Raw genomic sequence first — 21,150 nt, 5'->3', positions numbered from 1 at the left:
CATGGGTGTACATGTGTTCCCCATCCTGACCCTCCCTCCCACCTCCCTCCTAATCCCATTCCTAAGGGTCATCCCAGTGCACCAGCCCTGAGCACCCTGTCTCATGCATCAAGCCTGGACTGGTGATCTATTTCACATATGATAATATACATGTTTCAATGCTATTCTCTCAAATCATCCCACCCTTGCCTTCTCCCACAGAGTCCAAAAGTCTGTTCTTTACATCTGTGTCTCTCTCGCTGTCTCGCAAGGATGAGCATTTTTAAAGTAGACCGGATACAAGTGATTAAAAGATGAAGTTTACATTTAGGATTTCCTTGAGTTTTCTGGTTTGGGACTTAAGGGACTTCAAATCCAGGAGAAGAAAAATCAGACAGACAGTTGCTGTAATACCACAAGACTGGTAAAGAACTGAAAACCCTGTAGCTTAGGGGAGGTGAAGACAAGGCTGATAGAAGGGAGTGGGGGGCAACTTGAAGGTCTGGAGGAAGTGGAGTGCAGACAAAGGAGCGTTGCTTATCTTGCCGTATCTTGAACCCTAGCCAGACAACCTTTTAAAATATGAGCATAGAATAGGGGAATTATGTGAGAGGTTAAGTTTATTTTCTGAATGCTTTTATAGCACGTCTGCTCTAAACACCATTTCCCTTTAAATGCTGTACTACACTTGAGACATATCAACCGATTTTAACATGTGGACCTTGTGTGGATCATGATTTGAACTAGCTGTAAAAAAAAAAAAATATGAAAAATCAGGGATATTTACACACTGTATAGTTGACGATATAAAGGAATTATTTTTTTCATTTTTTCATTATGCTAAAGAAATGCTTTATGCCAAAGGAAAAAACAAGTCCTATACTTCAGAGATATATAACAACCTGACATCTGGGATTTGCTTCAAGATAATCTAGACGGCAGATAGTGGATTAAGGGGAGTATAAGTAAAACAAGATTGAGCACATGTTGATAATTATGAAGTGTGAAATAAGTACACAGGAATTCACTATACTATTGTCACTTTTATGTATAGTTGAAAATTTCCATGATAATTCAAAGTAACAACTGATTTTCAGAGTTGAGAAAAACTGTAGCGTATCCCCAATTCAATTTCTTTTTTTAAAATGAGAAACTGAGACTAAATTAACCTTCTCCAAGCTTGAGCTGTTGAATAGACAACTATCCTAATTCCCAAACTAGAGTTATTTCTATGAAATCATGTTGCATCTTTGACCACTTCCTGAATATAATATGATTGTTAAACACTATTTTGGAAGCAGAGTTTTAACCACTGAACAGCCAAGGAAGTCCCTGTTAAATACTATTTTGAATAACCGTGTAATACAGGTTACCTGTTGTGGTAAACAAAACAAAAAAATCACAAATTTATTAATTTAGCAAATGTTTATTAAACACTTACTATGTGTCAAGCACTATCCTAAGCATTTCTTTTCCCAACATAATCCCACTGGTCCACCATATGACCCTAAATTAAGACAGTTGCATTAAGACTTACCTCTAGGGTTAACAGTGATGTTCTATTAAGAAAGTTCTTCCGGCAATATGCTATTTCAGAACGAAAGCCTCCTTCCTGCCGTGCTTTCTTCCATCTACATAAGAAAAATGACCAAAGTTTAATGTTTCCAAACTCTCACTTTCAGAGGTACTAACCATAGCTTTAATTACATTATAATCATGTAAAATGAGCAAGGGCCTTGCCTGTTTTAAAAGCTAGCCAATTTCAACTACAATATAGGTATTTTTTGCTTCTGTATAACAGTAAATTAATAACTTCAAATATAAGGTAATACACACATAGTAATACAAAGTACATTGTTCTTAAAGTTTAGGATTATAAAAATACAAATCTCTAAAATAATTATACTTGACAGATGAAGTAACTAATACTAAATTTAAACCTTAAATGTATCTTTTTAATAAAAGTCAAAGATAAAATTTTTTAAATAGTTAATACCCTCAGGTTTGACCTACTGACAAAACCCAGATTATTTCTTTACCCCAGGTATGCATTGTAGATCGTCAGATGATCTGAATCTGCCATGGCCAAGGCTGATTTTGCAAGATCTGCTTCATCTTTTCGACCAATGGGTGTGGTAAAAGGAGACTTCTCTGTCATAACTGCAGCTAATGTTGCCTGCCCATAAATAAACAAAAAAATGTAACCTTAAAGAGGTACACACTGAAAGCTGATTTGTATTGTAATAGAAAGCAAATCATAGAACAACTGCACTTTCAAGTTGCATGCTTCTTCTTTTGAATTTACTGTGCTCTATAATAGCTAGCATTTTCATTTTAGTTAGTTACTTTTAGTTTCATTTTATGGAATTAAAAAAATCTATCATTTACTTTTATATCATCTTTGTGAGACAGGGAAGTAATAGCAACAGAATCAGGGATTTTTAAAAATGAGTATTTGTGCAAGAGACTGATAGTCTGTCACACAGTTAAAAGAAATTCCTTAATCACAGATCAGAGATCTTGACTCTGAGTCTGAATTTCCATTGCCTGCAATGCTCCTTAAATAATTCTTACATAATCTGGACTATATATCAACCCATTTGTTGTTGCTGCAGCTTTTCAGATCAACTATCATGGCAGTAGATATTTCTTGGACTCAACACAATTCTGGTATATATTTCTGATACTAGGGGAAAAAAAAAGAGACTAGAGTAAGTCATACTCTCCCCATTTTGATTTCAAACAGCCTTATTTGTAGTCCCAGATAAAGCTACAACTTGATAAAGTTGGAATGGCAAAGCAGGCAAGAGATTCAGAGAGAGGCAAAAAGTTTGTTAATTCTGAGATAATTTGAGAAAACAGAATTGCTGGTAATTGCTAGCTTAGAGAAAACCCAGAAAAAGGGAAGGAAGTTTTGATTCTAAAGTGTGGAGTTCAAAACTCTCAATGAATCCATCTACTGTATGAATCATCTACTATATATATATGAAGAATTAAGTATTTCAAGTGGGATATTTGATAGCAGAAGTCTACAAGCCAAAACCCTTTTACAAAATAATACCCACAATACACAAGAGTATATGGGTGAAGATACTTTCTTGTATATAAATATAAAAAGTTAAATATTCAAAAATTCTCATTAAGCATTCAGATTTTCTGGCTTTAATGTTAGTATGCTGCTGCTGCTGCTAAGTTGCTTCAGTCGTGTCCGACTCTGTGTGACCCCATAGACAGCAGCCCACCAGGCTTCTCCGTCCCTGGGATTCTCCAGGCAAGAACACTGGAGTGGGTTGCCATTTCCTTCTCCAATGCATGAAAGTGAAAAGTGAAAGGGAAGTCGCTCAGTCGTGTCCGACTCTCCGCATCCCCATGGACTGCAGCCTACCATGCTCCTCCATCCATGGGATTTTCCAGGCAAGAGTACTGGAGTGGGGTGCCATTGCCTTCTCTGTAATGTTAGTATAGACACCCTATTTAGTTAAAAAATTTTTTCCCAACTTAATACCTTCCCAACCAAAATGATATTTACAGTGCAGAAGCAGCAGTGTTGCTTGTCTTACCACTGGATCCAGGCAGCCAAAAATGGCGCCAAAAATAAGCATCTTGCCAATCTTGACATTCACAGGCAGAGCTGCAAGGTGTTGGCCCAGTGGAGTCAGTTTAGGCTCATTTAGTTCACAAGCTCCAATTTTTCGGAGTAAATTCATTGCATTGCTGATTACTTGAAGTTGAGGAGGATCTAAAGCTTTGGAGAGGAAATCTTCAGGAGAACCAAGATTGCATTTCTGCAGATTGAAAAAGTGATAAATTTGGATGTGATCAGAAAAAATTTTTAAAAAGATGGTCAAACTGGAACTAAATTTAAGTAAAATTTTAAGCAAAGAGGAGATTTTTCCAGTTGCATATTTTTAGTTTCTTCATTCTTGATTTTTATAGAACCAAAAAATCTAAGAACTGAAGGATATTATAGATCTTTCATACCAGGAAGCCTTTGGTCTAGTTCAGGACTTTTCAAGTCCAGCTCTACTGTTAGTGGGCCCAGATAATTCTTTGTTTTAGAGGACTGTGCTGTTCACTGCAGAGTGTTTAGCAGCATCCCTGGTCTTGACCCACTAGATGTCCATAGCATGGTCTCCCTCTCCCCTCAGTTCTGACAACTAAAAATGTCTTCTGACATTCCAGGCTTTCCCTGGTAAGCAGTATCATCCCCAGTTGAGAACTAGTGTTCTGGGCTATGAGTGTGTATTTTAATTTCTTAAAGTATGAGTGCCTATGGCAGATTTAAAGCACAGTGGGTTACTTATAAAATATGGGGGAAGGGGGAATTTATTAGAGCAGAGTAAATAAAATACTTGAAAATCTAGTGCAACAGAAGGTAAGATAAGTTTAGGTCTTCTTTTTCTTTTTTCTTAGAAAGGGGTGGAGAACAAAAGTTCATCTAAATTCCCTTGGGATTACCATAATATGAAGACATAATTCCTCCAAAGGCACGCGCAAGATTTCAGGGACAGAATAGTCCATAAAGCCTTCAAATCTGAAAAATAAGGTAAAATAATCCTAAACACTTATTATCAGAAATGCCACGCTGGTTTGTGTGTTTTTAATCTCCAGGCTATGCCATACCTTTCTCTTGTGTACATGCGGAAACAGAAGCCATCTCTGACCCGCCCAGCTCTCCCCTGGCGCTGCAGAGCACTGGCTTTGCTGACAAATGTCTCAACCAAAGAACTCATCTGACTGCTCTCATGGTACCTAGAAAAATGTTTTAGTAGATAATATGTAGATAACTGACTTAAATCAAAATCTAAAAAAAAAAACAGGAAGTATTTGATTCTAAAGTTGAAGATTAGAATGCCTATTAATTATGCAATAAGAATTCTTTGAAAAAGTGAGAAATTCTGCTGTGAACATCACAATTCAAAGCACCTTTCACAAAATACAGTTCAACCCTGAAAACACTTCCTCTAAAGGTACAGTTAAAAAAAAGCAGGAGTATATTTTGTACTGGACAGTCATACTCATTTCCAAATATTGCTAAAGTTTTCTAAGATTAGGGACAGTGTATATAGATTAGAATAGACCACGAAGATGGTCTCCCTTATTTGTTAAATATAAACATCAAAACATTTATAAAGCAATAATCTTTCTGTTAAAATTAAATTTATTTAACAGTTAAAGTCATCTACTATGCGCCAATTACTGTACTACGTACTTTCAATTTATGAAATTTTAATTTTCCCACTTACATATGAGGAGAATACTGATGATTATAACTGATGTCATATTACTTGCTCAAGCCTATAGATCAGAGATTTATAATCTAACTCTGATTCTAAAACCCATGCTTTTTTATAACCCCACAAATAATGCTTTTGTAAAACAATTTATTTTACAAACTAACTGATAAGTATTTATGTCTCAACATTTTCTCAGCACTTTCCTATCAGTAGCAGTACACTGATATTACTTACGGGAAAACCGATGACATGAATTTTGACGTTTATTCTCAGACACTTAAAACTTCCCTACAGCTTCTCTGAAACCTTTTGTTTTGGACAGAAATAAGACATTTGAGATGTTCCCCATGTGATTCTGAGATCTAGTGCTTGTTTTGGCAGTACAGGTACTGACTGGGATGGTTCTGTGAGGTCTCCTAACAATTCAAGAGTCCCAAGCCCTTTTCAGGTTAAATATGTTTTGATTTGGGAGGAAAATGCAAACTTACTTATTTTCTTTCGTTCTTCCAGTATCAATTACAAATACAACATCTGGAATAGTGATACCTGTCTCTGCAATATTTGTTGCCAAAACAATCTGAAAACACAAAGCCAAAACATTTAGGTAACAACTTTCAGCCATGTGCCATCACTTAAAAATTCCTTAGTTTAGCCAATGCATTTTAAAAAGTGAATTCCAATTATTCTTTACAAAAATTCACAATCTAATTGCTATTTCTGTGTAACTTAAATTTGCTCTAATTAATTTTATCACCTCAGCTTATTAATTATAGATTCTTATTCCAACAGAAATACTTTTAGTCCCTTAATTCTAGTCAGTCATTTTAAAAATAATACACACAGAATGGGAAAGTGGGTCAGAGAATGGAGACTGCTCAGCAGAAACTTTACAATTATTAGGGAATACTTTCTTTAGTAAGGAGAACTGGTGGGTTGTTGCCCGGCTCTGCTACTTATTAGCTTTGTGACCTGGGCAAGTCATTTTACCTCTCTGGTCTCAAATTAGGAGGTAGAAATACATGATTTCTTAGGCCCCTTTCTAGCTCAAAAGTTCTTAATGGTGATGGCTGAATAGCCCATCTTCTTGTGTGTGTTTTTTTCTTCTGTTGAGTCTTTGGAGGTGAAACATTTAGGAAACTAGGTCAGTTCACTATGTTATCACTCCATCTCAATACTGAATGCTTGCTTTTCTTATCCTTCATCCTAGGAAAGAGAACCCAGATTATTAAGACTTAGATAGGACCTAGGTGATCAAAGTGTTTAGAGGTGGTGGAATTCTTTTCTTCAGACAAAATCTTTCAGAGAAGCCCAAATGTTACAGATCAGAGCATAACCTATGAACCCTGGATTTTTCAGAGCCCAGTTAGAAAATCATAAATTTAATTCAACCCCTTTTAAAGATGAGAAAGTAAGGCTGAGTAGGTTGTCAAAGGCCACAGACATGGCAGCAGCTTCGGGACAAGAATCTGAGAAACTCTTTTTCCAAGTATCTCTTCATTCAGAATCCTGAACAGAGGAGACAATGAAAATACCTTAAGATTGTTTCCTAACCTAATGTTCTCTGTGTTGCAAAAATGATCAGGGATGAATAGACTATAGAGAACAAAAAAAAGAATCCTCCCAGGATTTAAGTAGCTTCTGACATCAAATATCCTTTGTGTTCTCTTCTTGAAGGAATAGTAGTGACTTTTTCTTCTCAAAAGCAACAATAATGCCATGTTTTTAAACTACCACTCCTCTAAAGTTATTGATAACACATAATATAGACACCTAACATAATATAAATATAAATTGAATTTTAATATTGGGTTCATTTTTGATGATATTAGACTGCAGAGCATCTGGAATCTGCCATGTATAAGGCACTTAATAACTGTCTTTGATGATAGGGAGTCATTTTCATGAACTGTTCTCAGGTGGATCACATATAAATTTATGTACTGAGTTTTACCTTCCTGACTCCTTGAGGAGGAAGTGTGAATGCTGCAGCTTGATCTTGAGTTGAGAGAATAGAATGCAGAGCTATCACTTTATATCTGAAAGTTAAAATCATAGTTCTTAGCAAGAGTTTCTCTTTAGAAGACACTGCAAAGAATAACAAAATTTATTTGCAAATAGGAAGCAATTAAAAAATTTATTATGAAAAATTGTAAACACACACAAAAGTTCTTAGAATTATATATATATACTCATTGATGAGAAAAAATTTAATATGAATTATATGAATGTAGGGTTTAAAGAATTTTAAAAAATATATTCTGATGCCAAAGTGATAATGATAACAGCAGTAATAAACTATATGAAAACAGACACAGTGAAGAGCCAGCTCAGCCTGTGTGGATGATAAACTGCGATGCTGTTGGGGTTTTGCACCATCCCATGGGTTGGGGAGGGGACTCACCATCTTATTCTTAACTACAAGTTTCCCTCTGCTAAATCATATTAAGAAAATAAAACAAATATAGAAAAAGTACCTAAAATTTTTAGTAGATAAAATGCTATAACAGAAAGTTAAAATAAGAATTGCTTTGTCATGGACAATTTTAACTAAAGGTGAAAAGACTTTGAAAGCTCTGATCAAGAATTTTAATGTACAAAACACTGCTCTATTTTAAAACTACCAGGAATATAATGAAGATCTGTAGTTACCGTTCTGAAAAAAATCTTCTGTCAGTTGATAAGAGATCATACAACTGTTGAATATGAGCAAGGCCTGGTAAAAAGATCAGTACTGCTCCTTCAACATTTTTGAACTGAGGACTTCTGTCTGAAATTTTTTGAAAGATACAGTATTCAAAAATAAGGAACAGCATATAAAATATTAATAAAACATCTCCAGTTAGTAGCAAAGTTTTATCAAAACAAATGGAGACACATTTGAAATAGGTACATACCTAAATATGTAAGAAGTTCCAAAATGAGATCCAGGTTGATTTTATGAGGATTCATGTAGAGAATAGCATGCTGTGTGCGACTGCTATACTTTTGGTAAAATGGATTTAAATCAGCACTTGTTCCAGTCTGAACTGGGATGTATTCCTAAAAGAAACATAATCGGAAAAATCTGAACAAAAATATGAAGTAAAGACAAAGAAGGAAAAAATGAGCTACTTGCGTTTATTTAAATCTATATTTTTCTGTCACCATTATTTCATTAAAATATAGCAAGAATACAATTTTTAACAGTATTAAAGTATGATAAAATTTCATCTCTATCCTATTAATTTCACCCAGCCCCCTGAAGTACAGCAAAACTTTTAATCTTGGCATGTAAACACTTAAAGAAATGAAGAAAAACAGAATAATGGCTGCACTGTTCCATGGCAACTGAAAAGCAGGCCAAGAGGTCGTGATAACTTTACTAAGTAATTTACACCTGCCTCATTCATTCTAGAGTCTACCTTGGTTGCTAAGTTCCAACCATCTCCTTTGAAATACTACCTTTAATTTTTTGAAGTCTTTCTTTTGTTTCTAATCTCTGTTTCTACAGTTTTAAGAAAAGATTTTAGTTTTTGCTTCTTTGATTTATCTGCTTAATTAAAAGATAAACTAACTTTAAATTTGTCCAGATACAGTGAAAACATGTAAATAGTACCACTGGTCAAAACGCAGGAGCATAGCTTTTGTGATACTCCTAAAATTATGTCATTCAAACTACACTAACTCTCTGTGAAGAACTGTGCTTCCCTGGATGGCTAATGCCTGCACAAAGGCTCCTAAGAAAACCAGTGGCAGGGATCTAGACTCTGGGCCTGCCCCAGTCAATTTAAGGTGTTGAGATAAAGCAAATATCATAAACCAAACAGTAAGTAAAACAGTAAAAGAGTCAATAAAACAAAGATTAAAGAAATTATCTTTAAAATTTGCTCATAATCGTATCTGTTATTCCTCTAACATAATGTATTTGAATGCACTGTGCCAGCCACATGACTTCAAAACTCTTATGGTAGTTTGTGCCTTGGATATTATCATCAGATGTCTTTTAAAATGTTTTCTTCTTACCTGATACTTTTTTATTCCCCCTGCTTTGGTTGTAACATTAATGGTTATTTCTTCTTCCTCCTCCAGAAATTTCTGACAATATTCTGAGTCTTTCTCCAGTACAAAGCCTGTTTCCTCTATTATATCTTCAAGATGAAAAACCTGCACAGATGAAGGCATATAAACACTGAGCTCAAATTCATTTTAGTAAATATCATCTTAAAGAGAACAAGGGATTGCTAGCTTCCTGAATGTTACCACGTGCTAATTGGAATATTATGAAAAAAAATTGTTTTCTGCATTATTTGGGAATGAAGAACTTGCCTGATATAGATGTATCTGTCCCTAGCAGTTCTAGGACAAAGTACATTATGGTGTATATTTTTTACATGTGAAAATCAATTTAAAGATTGTTTATCAGCTGAACCAAAAGGGCAAACATTAAGAATAGAAGAAAGCTTCAAAGACAAATCCCCCTCAATTTGAGGGATGGGTGGAAAGTTCAGTTCAGTCGCATCAAACTCTTTGCGACCCCATGGACTGCAGTACACCAGAATTCCCTGTCCATCACCAACTCCTGAAGCTTACTCAAACTCATGTCCATTGAGTCGGTGATGCCATCCAACCATCTCATCCTCTGTTGTCCCATTCTCCTCCCGCCTTCAGTCTTACCCAGCATCAGGGTCTCTTCCAATGAGTCAGTTCTTCACATCAGGTGGACAAAGTGCTGGAATTTCAGCTTCAGCATCAGTCCTTCCAGTTATTATTCAGGACTGATTTCCTTTAGGATGGACTGGTTGGATCTCCTTGCAGTCCAAGGGACTCTCAAGAGTCTTCTCCAACACCACAGTTCAAAAGCATCGATTAATTCTTCGGCACTCAGCCTTTTTTATGCTCCAACTCTCATATCCAACTTCCACATGGTGGAAAAGCAGCTCCTTATTGTTAGGCAGTGACCCCAATCTGGATGTAGACTTGGCTTTGCTACAGAACTGTGTTTTATGCTGTGTACCTCTGAGGTATGTCATTCAGCACAATCCTTCCAGTCCACCCATGCTTAGTCAAGGCAGCTCAACTATCTGATTCCCAAGGCCAGCTCCAGGTTCTCTCTTGGCTTGCATTACCTTAGGAATAGTTCTAGGCTCAGACTTAAGGGGGAGAAGGCAATGGCACCCCGCTCCAGTACTCTTGCCTGGAAAATCCCATGGACAGAGGAGCCTGGTAGGCTGCAGTCCATGGGGTTGCTAGGAGTTGGACACAACTTAGCGACTTCCCTTTCACTTTCATGCATTGGAGAAGGAAATGGCAACCCACTCCAGTATTCTTGCCTGGAGGATCCCAGGGATGGGGGAGCCTGCTGGGCTGCCATCTATGGGGTTGCACAGAGTCGGACACGACTGAAGTGATTTAGCAGCAGCAGCAGCAGCAAACTTAAGGGCCTATCTTCTAGGGACACTCACTGGTGGGCATGTAGTTTCTGTTTACATAGGCATTATTAAAAAAACTTACCTCAACAGGATAACTTCTTCCAGAAATTCTCAGAATAGGGCAGTGTGTGAAATAGGTAGAAAACTTTTCACAGTCTACAGTGGCACTCATGAGAATCAAATGTAAATCAGAACGCTTCTGTAAAATTTCCTTCAAGATAATTAGTAGGAAGTCTGACTGGACACTTCTCTCATGAACCTAGTATAAAGGGAATAAAAAAAAACGGTCATATATAAGGTCTGTGTGTGTTATTTGCTCAGTCGTGTTCAACTCTTTGCAACCCCATGGGCTATAGCCCACCAGGCTCCCTTGTCCATGGAATTCTCCAGGCAAAAATACTGGAGGGGTTGCCATTTCCTTCTCCAGGGAATCTTTCCAACCAAAGGATCATACTCAGGTCTCCTGCATTGCAGGTAGATTCTTTAACATCTGAGCCACCAGGGAAGCCCTTACATAATAAGGTCTAGTAAGAAGTTAAAACAATCAGACCTTCAAATCTACTAAAAGTTAATCAATATTTACATACAGTCAATACATAGAGAAGGTGAGAGAAACTGTTTCAAATGAGGTAGATCTTCCAAATTGAAAATAAAGTCACCCTCTTTAAAACTGAAGTCAGTAAAAATCAGCATATAATGAACAAGATTAGCTATGATAGTAAGACTCTTACCTTAGGAGATAGTCTATAACGGTTCAGCGGATAAGATTAAAGTATCTCCCAAATTTCACTCAGAAGCCAGTGTAATGCTTAAAAGCTCTTCCACTAATATATAATTGAATAGACACAAAACTGCAGCAAGACAGATCGTTTATACACTTTTCTGCAAAGGGGGAATTATTTTAGTATGAATCTGACAGGTTCTATCAACTGCCTAAAAAATGGGTTTTATGCTTTTCGAACAGATGCATTTTAGGGATGAGCACTGTAAACTTGCTAAAGAGCATTAAAACATGGGACGTTGTCAGAACTTAGTATCTGCTGGATGTACTAGTCTATACTGCAATTTGCTGTACTGGATTTATTTCTACCCCATTTTATTTTTTGAGATTTAAAGCAGCATACAAAAGATAGAATACATTGAGATAACAAAAATTAAAACAGGTTTGATCATTTTGCGTGGAAGGGAGGAAATAGTGGTTAAATGTTCAGTCTCTGGAATTGCTTGCTTAGGCTTAATTCTTCTTGGCTTGATCAATTAAAATATGACTTTAGGAAAGTTATTCAAATATCCCTGGGCCTATTTCTTCTTCTATAAAACAAATAATACAAATTTCATAGAGTGATTGGCTATCAGAGGAGATCAACAAATAGTACTCAGCATTGTGCTGGGGAATAGTGACTGAGATAGTCATTTCAGAGTTTATAGCCTTATAATTGGATTCTGTATAGGATGGCTTGAAATTATATATGAAGGGCAACTATTTTTTTTTTTTTCGGTCTAATATTCTTTTTTTGTTTTGTTTTATATATATATATTTATTGGAGTTATAGTTGATTTACAATGTTGTATTAGATCCTGCTGTACAGCAAGAGGTAGCTAATTCAGGTGGTCAGGAAGGCTGCTAAGAGGGAATTGATATCTATGCTGAGAACTGAAATGAGTTTTTAAAAAAGGAGGAAAGAACAGTATGATAAAGGGAGAAGAAGTGGTCATAGGACATAACTTGTGCAAAATCATGGAGGACAGTGGGATCATACTACATTTCAAGAAATGATGAAACAAAAATAATGCCTTGAGCATGAGATGAGGAATGGGCAAGAGACAGAGAGGGTGAGGTGCTCAGTAATCTGTTCATATGAGGTCTCGTAAACCCTGTTAAGAAGCTGAGACTTTATCCTAATGAGTCAGGATATTTTGTGAGTGAGTAAGATATTTTAAAGTAGGGGAATCATGTGGTTTGAACTTCGTTTTAAAAAAGGTAACTCTAGCTATAATGTGAAGAATGTAGAAGAGAACAAAACAGAAAGTAGGCAGTTTAATTAGAAGCTTATTAAGTAATTAAATAACATAATGGCTGCATATATGAGGGCAATGCCAGTATATATGGAGAGAAGTATATGAATGTGAGAAAGTATTCAAAAAAATCAACAAAGCCCAGGTGACCTGATTTACAGGATATGCAAGAAAGAAGGAATAATTTTGGATATTTTTACTTTACTGGTTTGACCAGGATATTACCTGAAGCTTGAGAGAAATATTTTCTGATAGATGAAACACATCTGGGGAACCTCCTCAAATAGATGGTAATTTATACAGGTATCATTTTTTAAAATTTATTTTTTGCTGCACTGCTCTGCATGTGGGATCTTAGTTCCTCAAGCAGGGACTGAACCTGTGTCCCTGCAGTGGAAGCATGGAGTCTTAATCACTGGATTGCCAGGGAAGTCCCCAAATATTGATTTTTTAAAAAAGAAAATTTAAAATGAGAATAAGACATAAAATACAGCTAATAAAAATGTATACTTTATTAAGTATATTTTAGAGAGGTGGGCAAAAAGATTGGCTGTAAACATAACAGCTGCCAGAGGAAAAGCTGCATAACTCTCACACTGACCATAAACTAAAACAAATCGCACAACTATTCCTAATAAGAAAGTCAGAGTATCATCCTAAGCATCTTCATAAAGAAGCTCCTGAATAATATAACGAGTTCTGTCCCAGCATCTCTTTCATCATTATATTTAACATAATGAATTTCACGCGTTTTCTCTTATTGTACTGTTCAGTAAGAGGCTGAGAGTATCACACTGAAGCACAGTTCAGTAAATCAGGTCTGCAGACTGCTATTAATAATACAAAACCATCAAAGAACAGCTCCCTGCAGTTGGTCTAACTTTTAAATTAGGATTCATTCTGAAATATATTTACTAAACAAACTTCCCTGGTGATTCAGACAGTAAAGAATCTGCTTGCAATGAGGGAGACCTGGATTTGATCTCTGGATTGGGAAGATCTCCTGGAGAAGGGAATGGCAACCCACTCCAGTATTCTGGCCTGGAGAATTCCATGGACAGAGGAGCCTGGCGGGCTACAGCTCATGGGGTCTCAAAGAGTTGGACACAACTGAGTGACTCACACATACATAGTTTTTTAATAATTTGGAGTTCCCAGAAAAACTACTGGCTGATGCAAATATTTCATCTTACCTAACAGAAAAAATTTCTCATTATAAATAGACAAATTAGCATTGTAAGTTGATTCTTGACGATACTGATAAAATCCAGGTATTAACAAACATGGCTACACCCATCACTGCCAGGAGCAGTTACCCATGGGCATGCTCAATTGAGCTGCCATACATCCTCTTTCTTTCTCTTGAATTTCTATCACTTACCTATTACCGAAATACTGTATTTAAAAACATCTTAAGCTGAACTAGTACAACAACAGGAAAATGGTTACATAAATTATGGGATATCCAAATAACATACTTCTATAAAGCTATTAAAAAATAGTATTTTTGCAGACTAATGATGTGAAAGAATTATAAAGTGAATACACAAACTATAAAAAAATACATATATAAATGTACAAATGGCAACATTAATTTTTTTCTGAATCATGAGACTACAGATAATTTTTATTTTCATTTTTGTATCTCTCTATACTTCTAATACTTACTAACCAAAATGAGGAAAATAACCCAGTAATCTATATTTAATATATTAATTCAAAATCTATTAATTAAAAATCAAAGAATGATTGAACTTTCACTAATGCCTTCTGAACTTGGTGAATTAAATTCATAAAAACTTTACATCAGGGAAAATTGAAAAAAAATTTTAAGTAACTAAAATGCTATATATATAATTTCTTCAAAAAATTATGTACAAAGCAAATCAGTTTAACATACACTAACTGATAAGAGATGTCTGCAGCTGGCTTCCCTAGGCTTGAACCCCTAGCTGCAGAACTTATTGACTGTACGAACTTGAGTAAGCTGTATAACCTCTGTGTGCCTCAGTTTCCTCAACTATAAAATAGGGATAATAATATCTACTTCGTTTGATTAAATGAAGGATTGCTGGAAGGATTAAATGAAGTTGTATACATGAAGTCCTTAGAATAGCCCCTGGCATACAGCAAATGTTATACAGTATTTGTTAAATAAATCAATTAGCATGAGACCTGTTTGTTAGAGGAAATTAACTAATTACATGTAAAGTGCTTGACATTTAGTAAAAATGAAGAAAATGTTACCTAGTATTAGAAGTAACAGCTTTTTAACACAAAAATGTTTAGAATCATTTCCTGAACATACAGAGATAGAATCTACTCACCTCATCTACAATAACATGAGACACATTTGTTAGGAGACCATCTTCTTGAAGTTTTCTTAGCAAAACCCCTGTTGTACAATAGAGTAACCTGGTAGATTCACTAGCACGAGACTCCATCCGGATCTGATATCCACACAAAGAATTCTGAAGGGAAAACACAGAGCCAAGACTGGATTTTCACAAATGATCTGGGAAATAAGCTTTAGAAACTTATTTTCTAAAGTACAGGTGCTGGCCCTGCTCCTATATGGAGCAGTCTAAGTAAATCTGTTTAGTGCCATTTATTACTTTCCTATGTTTTCAATTATACCAAACTATAAAATTTGTTTTGGCAATTTAAACAAGAAAAAACTTTTTTCAGAATTTTGAAACAAAAAGCTATTCTCCTGCTTTGAGTACCATTAACATGATTATGGAAATATTAATAGAGTTAATCAATTTCTTAAGAAATTATCTTGGAGCAAAATATTGAGGTGCCCAGGAACAGAATTTTAGATCTGCTCCTACAACTTAAGTCTACTCTTCTATCAAGATCTCATAAAAGCTGCAACCATTAAAAACCAGTGGTGCCTGATGAGAATCCTGAAGTCACTTCTATTTCCATCACATTTTCTTTCTTACTCCTTCAGTTATTCCTTTGCTGTGTTTGTAAACATGTCTGTCATCCCCTTAATTTAAATTCCTTATAAGAAAGAAATTGTGCCCTTTGTCCCCTTACATGTCATAAGAGAATCCAGAAAAATTGCCACATAAAATTTTAATGAAGCGTTATCTAACTTAAAGATAAACAAAAATGTTAAGTACCCTATCTAGAAAGAACAATTCAAAGCATAATTAAATTGAATTACATGAACTTGGAATTCATTATATTTGGTTCTAAACCAATTTTATTAATTCCTACATTTTGCAGTCACTCTGGTTAAGCTTTGGCCAGTTTTGTGTACACTTTTATCCCCAAACACAGAACAACAGGTATTTTAAGTTCTTTTTTCTTTTTTTTTTATATACAGGATTTGAAAATAGTCTGATATTGTCTTCTATATTGTTTTTTTGCTTCTGTTCATTGAGCTAATGAAAATCATTCAGGAATATATCCTACAGAAAAGATTTCCAAATACTGAGATATCTGGTATTATAATTTATCTGTATGTATTTATATTCTCTGAATGGTCAACTTAGTAATGTAATATATTTGAGTACTCAGTTATTAAAGTGAATATATTTTTCCTTTTATATGAGAATTTTAATGATAATTACTTACAATCCTTTTCCTATAAAGGAGAATGGCATATCATACCTATCAAAGAAAACATGAAAAGCACCTGAGATGTGCTAGTGAACAAACAGTATCGGTCAAAATTCATATATGGTACAGGTTCCATTTGGATCCCAGGAGCACAGGTAAGTAATGTCATATCACCATTCCATTCTCTGAGGTAGAGTTGAACAACATTTTACCTTTCCTCCAGGTCCATTTTCACAGCCCAATTCATCACACACTCTTGTGGCTAAACTCACTGCTGAGATTCTTCGGGGCTGGGTGCAGACGATGTTACATTTAGTTGTTCCCCACTCATTCAGAAGCAGATCTTCTAAGAGAAAATGTGGCACTTGAGTACTTTTACCACTCCCTGTTTCACCTGCCACAACCACAACCCGGTGCCTTTTAAGAGTTTCAACAATTGAACTCCTGTGTTTAAACACAGGTAACTGTTGCCTTTCCTTTAGAAGTCTCTGGTACTTAGGTGTGCTTTGCAACTTTCTAAAGAGGTTTCTAACAGGTTCCAAATCTTCCACCTTTTCTGATTCCAAGGACAGTGCAGAAAAATCCTCATCAGAAACTAAATTTTCCCAAGATTCCTCAGGATCTTCAGAGTTTTCTCTCTTATTTTCAGAATGCTGTTGTTGCTGTTGCTGCTGCTGTTTCAGTTTATTCAGAAGTTTGGCAATAAAAAGGTCACGTGGTTTATTGGTTTCCATTTTATTTAATTCTTCCTTTTTCTTTTCCGCATCACTCCACTCTAGCCAAACATCTCGGTAAGTAGGAGGAAGCAACTGATGAACTGACTATAAAGGAAAAAAATAGTAATACATTGTGTTGACTAATTACTGGATACCAAAATTCAACAGGTTAGAACTGAAAAGAATAGCTATTGCTTCTTAAAATATCTCTTAAACTAGTAGGTTACTACTGTGTTTTAATAAAAGATATACATGCATTATTTGGAGTAGGAAACGGCAACCTGCTCCAGTATTTTTGCCTGGAAAATTCTATGGCCAGAGGAGGTTAGTGGGCTATTTATAGTCCAGGGGGTCACAAAGAGCTAGACATGACTGAGAGCACACATACATGCATATGATGCAAATTTATAAACAGCATATATATTCAGGCTTCTGGACTTACCAGCTGTGTGACCTTGGGCAAGTAACTTGACTTCTTGGTGTCTTAGTTTCTAAATTTGTAAAATTGGGCTAATAATTATACCTCTCTTATATGCATACTCTGAGGTAAACTTTCAGTTAATCAAACACAGTGCTTATTCTAGAACACAATAAACTATTAAACACATGTTTATTATTTATTCCTATAGTGGTACTATTTCCCTGGTGGGTCAGAGGTTAAAGCGTCTGCCTGGAATGTGGGAGACCTCGGTTTGATCCCTGAGTCGGGAAGATCCCCTGGAGAAGGAAATGGCAACACACTCCAGTACTCTTGCCTGGAGAATCCCATGGAGGGAGGAGCCAGGTAGGCTATAGTCCATGGGGTCACAAAGAGTTAGACATGACTGAGTCACTTCACTTCACTTCATAGTGGTGCTATTTAAATATGTAGATGATCCACAAAGCATTTCTCAAAGTTCCCTCTGAGATTCCATTTGTATATTACAAGTCAAAGTATTTTACTTTGAACTCCATTGGATGGAATCTAAGTTATCCTGCCTCTGTTTTATTAAGAGCCCACAATTATTTTTGAAACACTGACAGTCATTTCCATCAATTAAGCTTACCTTATGATACCTTATTTTGCAAAACAAGGGAAATAAAGACTTTAAGAACTTTTACTGAGAGAAAATGGAAAAGAATTATTATTTGGAATTCCACTTAATCAGTGTCTAAATTTTCAGTAGTTCTAATTCACCAGGAAGAAAGATATACACGTTTATTACAAAGAGAAAATGTTGACAATACCCCCAACCAAAAAAAAAGAGCATAGTGTTCTCTTAAAAGTGCTCTCTTCAGTAATACTTTATTTTCATCCTTCCTTAAACTGGAAGCTTTAGTCAATATAACCTAAAAGTGAAAACTGGAACCAATGTCTTGTATTTTAAAGTTGAGAGACAATATAACGTTAAAGGAAAACAATTGTTTAAAAACTCTCCTTAATCCAATCACTCTAGCACAGTTTTTTAATCTTTAAATCAGTGTAGCTTGCAAAGCTGGACCAAATGGTTTAGTGCCTCTGGTCCAAGGAGAGAAAGCTTGAACTATGTTTGGAGATGAGACAAAGTCAAAATTATAAATAAGCAGAAACAAGGACTACTCAGAAGCAGCATTCAGTGAAGAGAAAACTGGCACAAAGGGCCACGATTAAATATTACCTTCCACATGCAGATAGTTTTATGTTGACAAAATATACCCATTACTCCACAAATGAATTTTGAGACACTTGAATCTATAAAAACTTACCTGCCCTTTCACTAAACGATAAAGAGCTAAAGTAGCTCCCAGGTGCTGAGCCTGCATACCATCCTCTGTTAAGATCGTAGGGCACACGACCAGGACATCATCTTCAGACTTGATTACCCTCACCCTAAAAGAAGTCAAAGACATTTTAAAATAAAATTGATGAAGTAAAAATGGTCAGAATCCCATTAACACTGAACTGTAGTTTACGTTATTTATATTAAATATTCTCATGGAAAACACTATATTAATACTAGGTAATGATTTATAGGCACTATCAACCTAGAGATGTGGAACCAGCTTCCTGAACATCTACTTAACTCATAAGAAAAAAATATTTTCATCTTAGATTTTTCTAAAAGTTCACTCAGTTAACCAAAAACATACCTACATTTCCAGTATCTACCTACTGCAACTTTTTCAAAGGAAGGATTTGGACTCTTGGGAAGATTCTTCCTGACCCAATCGATCAGAAACTGTTTGGGAGATTTTCCAGTCCAGCTTCGAGCAGTATAGTCAAAATTTCTTACATCATGAGGTTCTTTCTTTTTCTCTAAAATGACAAAGATTGGTTCTTTATAAATGCTTATGTAGTAATACAGAATATCTTTTGAAGGATTAAAGTTCTCTCACTTTTGGGAACAGATTTTTTTTAGGCGAATAGGTGAGAAAAGGACGGACAGACCTGATTCGAGCAAGGGAAAGGCTGGCCAAAAAGGGGATAATAGGATGAGCAAAGTCATGGAGCCATGAAACAATATATGTTTTAAGAATGATACAGCTGTAGTACATAGCTGGGAGAATAAGGTGGAAAGGCAGACTGTGGCAGAATGCAAAGGATCGTCAGTGCCATAATAGAAGGTTTGAACTTGTTAACTGATTAACATTTTTAACCAGAAACTCATATTTTGATCTGTGTTACAGAAAGATAATTCTGGCAGGAGTCTGAACTGGAGAGAGATGAGGCTGAAGCCAGATGTTGGTAATCACAAAATGCTAAACAAATTATCATGATTACTACTTTTCCAAGAAAGTATGTGGAAGTGTAACTTTATTTTTTTTTTTAAGTTTTATTCAATTTTAATTAAACAGCCAAATATGCTGGAGGGTATTGTACTGAACACAGGGGTTAGTGGTGGACTCCAGAGGAGAATTCACTCCAGGGTGAGACTGGTTGGCCTTGCCCACAGTTGGCTCTAACAGCTGTCTTCTCCCCCCACAATGCACGCGCGCACACACGCGCACACACACACACACACACACACACACCCTGACAGACATACACACACTCACAGTGAGCCTTTTCCGGGGGGAGGAACTCTCCTTGGATCTACTCCCACCCAGCCTGCTCTTGAAGGGGTGGGGGAAGCAGAGGGCATCACCACAGACCCAGTGGAGAGGGTAACTGCTGCTGCTAAGTCACTTCAGTCGTGTCCAACTCTGTGTGATCCCATAGACGGCAGCCCACCAGGCTCCCCTGTCCCTGGGATTCTCCAGGCAAGAACAGTGGAGTGGGTTGCCATTTCCTTCTCCAATGCATGAAAGTGAAAAGTGAAAGTGAAGTTGCTCAGTCATGTCTGACTCTAGCGACCTCATGGACTGCAGCCTACCAGGCTCCTCCATCCATGGGATTTTCCAGGCAAGAGTACTGGAGTGGGGTGCCATTGCCTTCTCCATGGAAGTGTAACTTTACTGCCATCTTTTGTAGTTTGTTGGAATACAAAGTAACACAATTTCTCAATTATATAGTCCTTGATGTTTTACTATTTACAAATTACACTCTGGAACACTCTCCCTTCATTTTACCTTTTTCTTCTTCAGGAGCAGCTGCAGACTTTTCAAATAAATTAAAGTTCAAAGCACTTTCTCCTTCTGTGACTATAGGCGGCTTCTTTCTTTCATTCTGTTGGTATGAAATCTTTATGGCTGGATTGAATACTGGATGATCTTCTAAAGTTTCCATTTCTACCAAAAAAAAATGATGCTTATTTATTTTGTTTTTATTCATATTTGTTTTTCATGCCTTTTTACTCTGCAATTTTTTTTTTTAAAACATTGCTTCTTTTTCCTTCCTACTAGGAATTTGTGCTAGAAGTTCAAGGCAATTTATTTTCACATTATATACTAACATTTTTAGAACAAATCACTTAACAGATGTAGAAGGCCAGGAAAAACATCTTCACTAAAAATAAATTCTCATGGAATTATATTCACCTCTCCTTCTTGAGTGGAGATAGTGTTTTATGGTGTACACTTCAGGTTAACTAACTATGGCTGCAGGCCAAATCCAGCCCCTCTACCTATTTCCATATGGTCTGTGAGCTAAGGATGATTTTTACATCTTTAACTGGTTGAAAAAGATAAAAGGAAGAAATATTTGGTGCCATGTGAAAATTATATGAAATTTCAGCATCCATAGAGTTTTGTGAGAACATAACCATTTGCTTATGTCTTGTATATGGCTGCTTTTATGCTGTGGTAGCAGAGCTGAGTAATCAT

The 21,150-nt window shown here is 36.0% G+C and overlaps 1 protein-coding gene across 1 annotated transcript in view; it reads right to left on the bottom strand.

Annotated features, from left to right (window-relative positions):
• DHX29 (DExH-box helicase 29) overlaps positions 1 to 21,150 on the bottom strand; it is a 46,834-nt gene that overhangs the window by 7,527 nt on the left and 18,157 nt on the right. The window contains exons 8-23 of the mRNA XM_055555232.1: positions 20,458 to 20,616; positions 19,039 to 19,204; positions 18,655 to 18,778; positions 16,426 to 17,034; positions 14,968 to 15,111; positions 10,707 to 10,883; positions 9,219 to 9,359; positions 8,111 to 8,255; positions 7,866 to 7,983; positions 7,168 to 7,252; positions 5,705 to 5,793; positions 4,603 to 4,731; positions 4,438 to 4,513; positions 3,540 to 3,764; positions 2,019 to 2,155; positions 1,517 to 1,610 (exon numbers count right to left, since the gene is read on the bottom strand). Coding sequence (XP_055411207.1) covers positions 1,517 to 1,610; positions 2,019 to 2,155; positions 3,540 to 3,764; positions 4,438 to 4,513; positions 4,603 to 4,731; positions 5,705 to 5,793; positions 7,168 to 7,252; positions 7,866 to 7,983; positions 8,111 to 8,255; positions 9,219 to 9,359; positions 10,707 to 10,883; positions 14,968 to 15,111; positions 16,426 to 17,034; positions 18,655 to 18,778; positions 19,039 to 19,204; positions 20,458 to 20,616 — 2,618 coding nt within the window. The remainder of the gene's footprint in view (positions 1 to 1,516; positions 1,611 to 2,018; positions 2,156 to 3,539; positions 3,765 to 4,437; positions 4,514 to 4,602; positions 4,732 to 5,704; positions 5,794 to 7,167; positions 7,253 to 7,865; positions 7,984 to 8,110; positions 8,256 to 9,218; positions 9,360 to 10,706; positions 10,884 to 14,967; positions 15,112 to 16,425; positions 17,035 to 18,654; positions 18,779 to 19,038; positions 19,205 to 20,457; positions 20,617 to 21,150) is intronic.

This window comes from Bubalus kerabau, chromosome 18, assembly GCF_029407905.1.
Source record: "Bubalus kerabau isolate K-KA32 ecotype Philippines breed swamp buffalo chromosome 18, PCC_UOA_SB_1v2, whole genome shotgun sequence".
In the NCBI taxonomy this organism is placed as follows: domain Eukaryota; kingdom Metazoa; phylum Chordata; class Mammalia; order Artiodactyla; family Bovidae; genus Bubalus; species Bubalus kerabau.
This window is presented reverse-complemented; position numbering and strand designations above follow the sequence as displayed.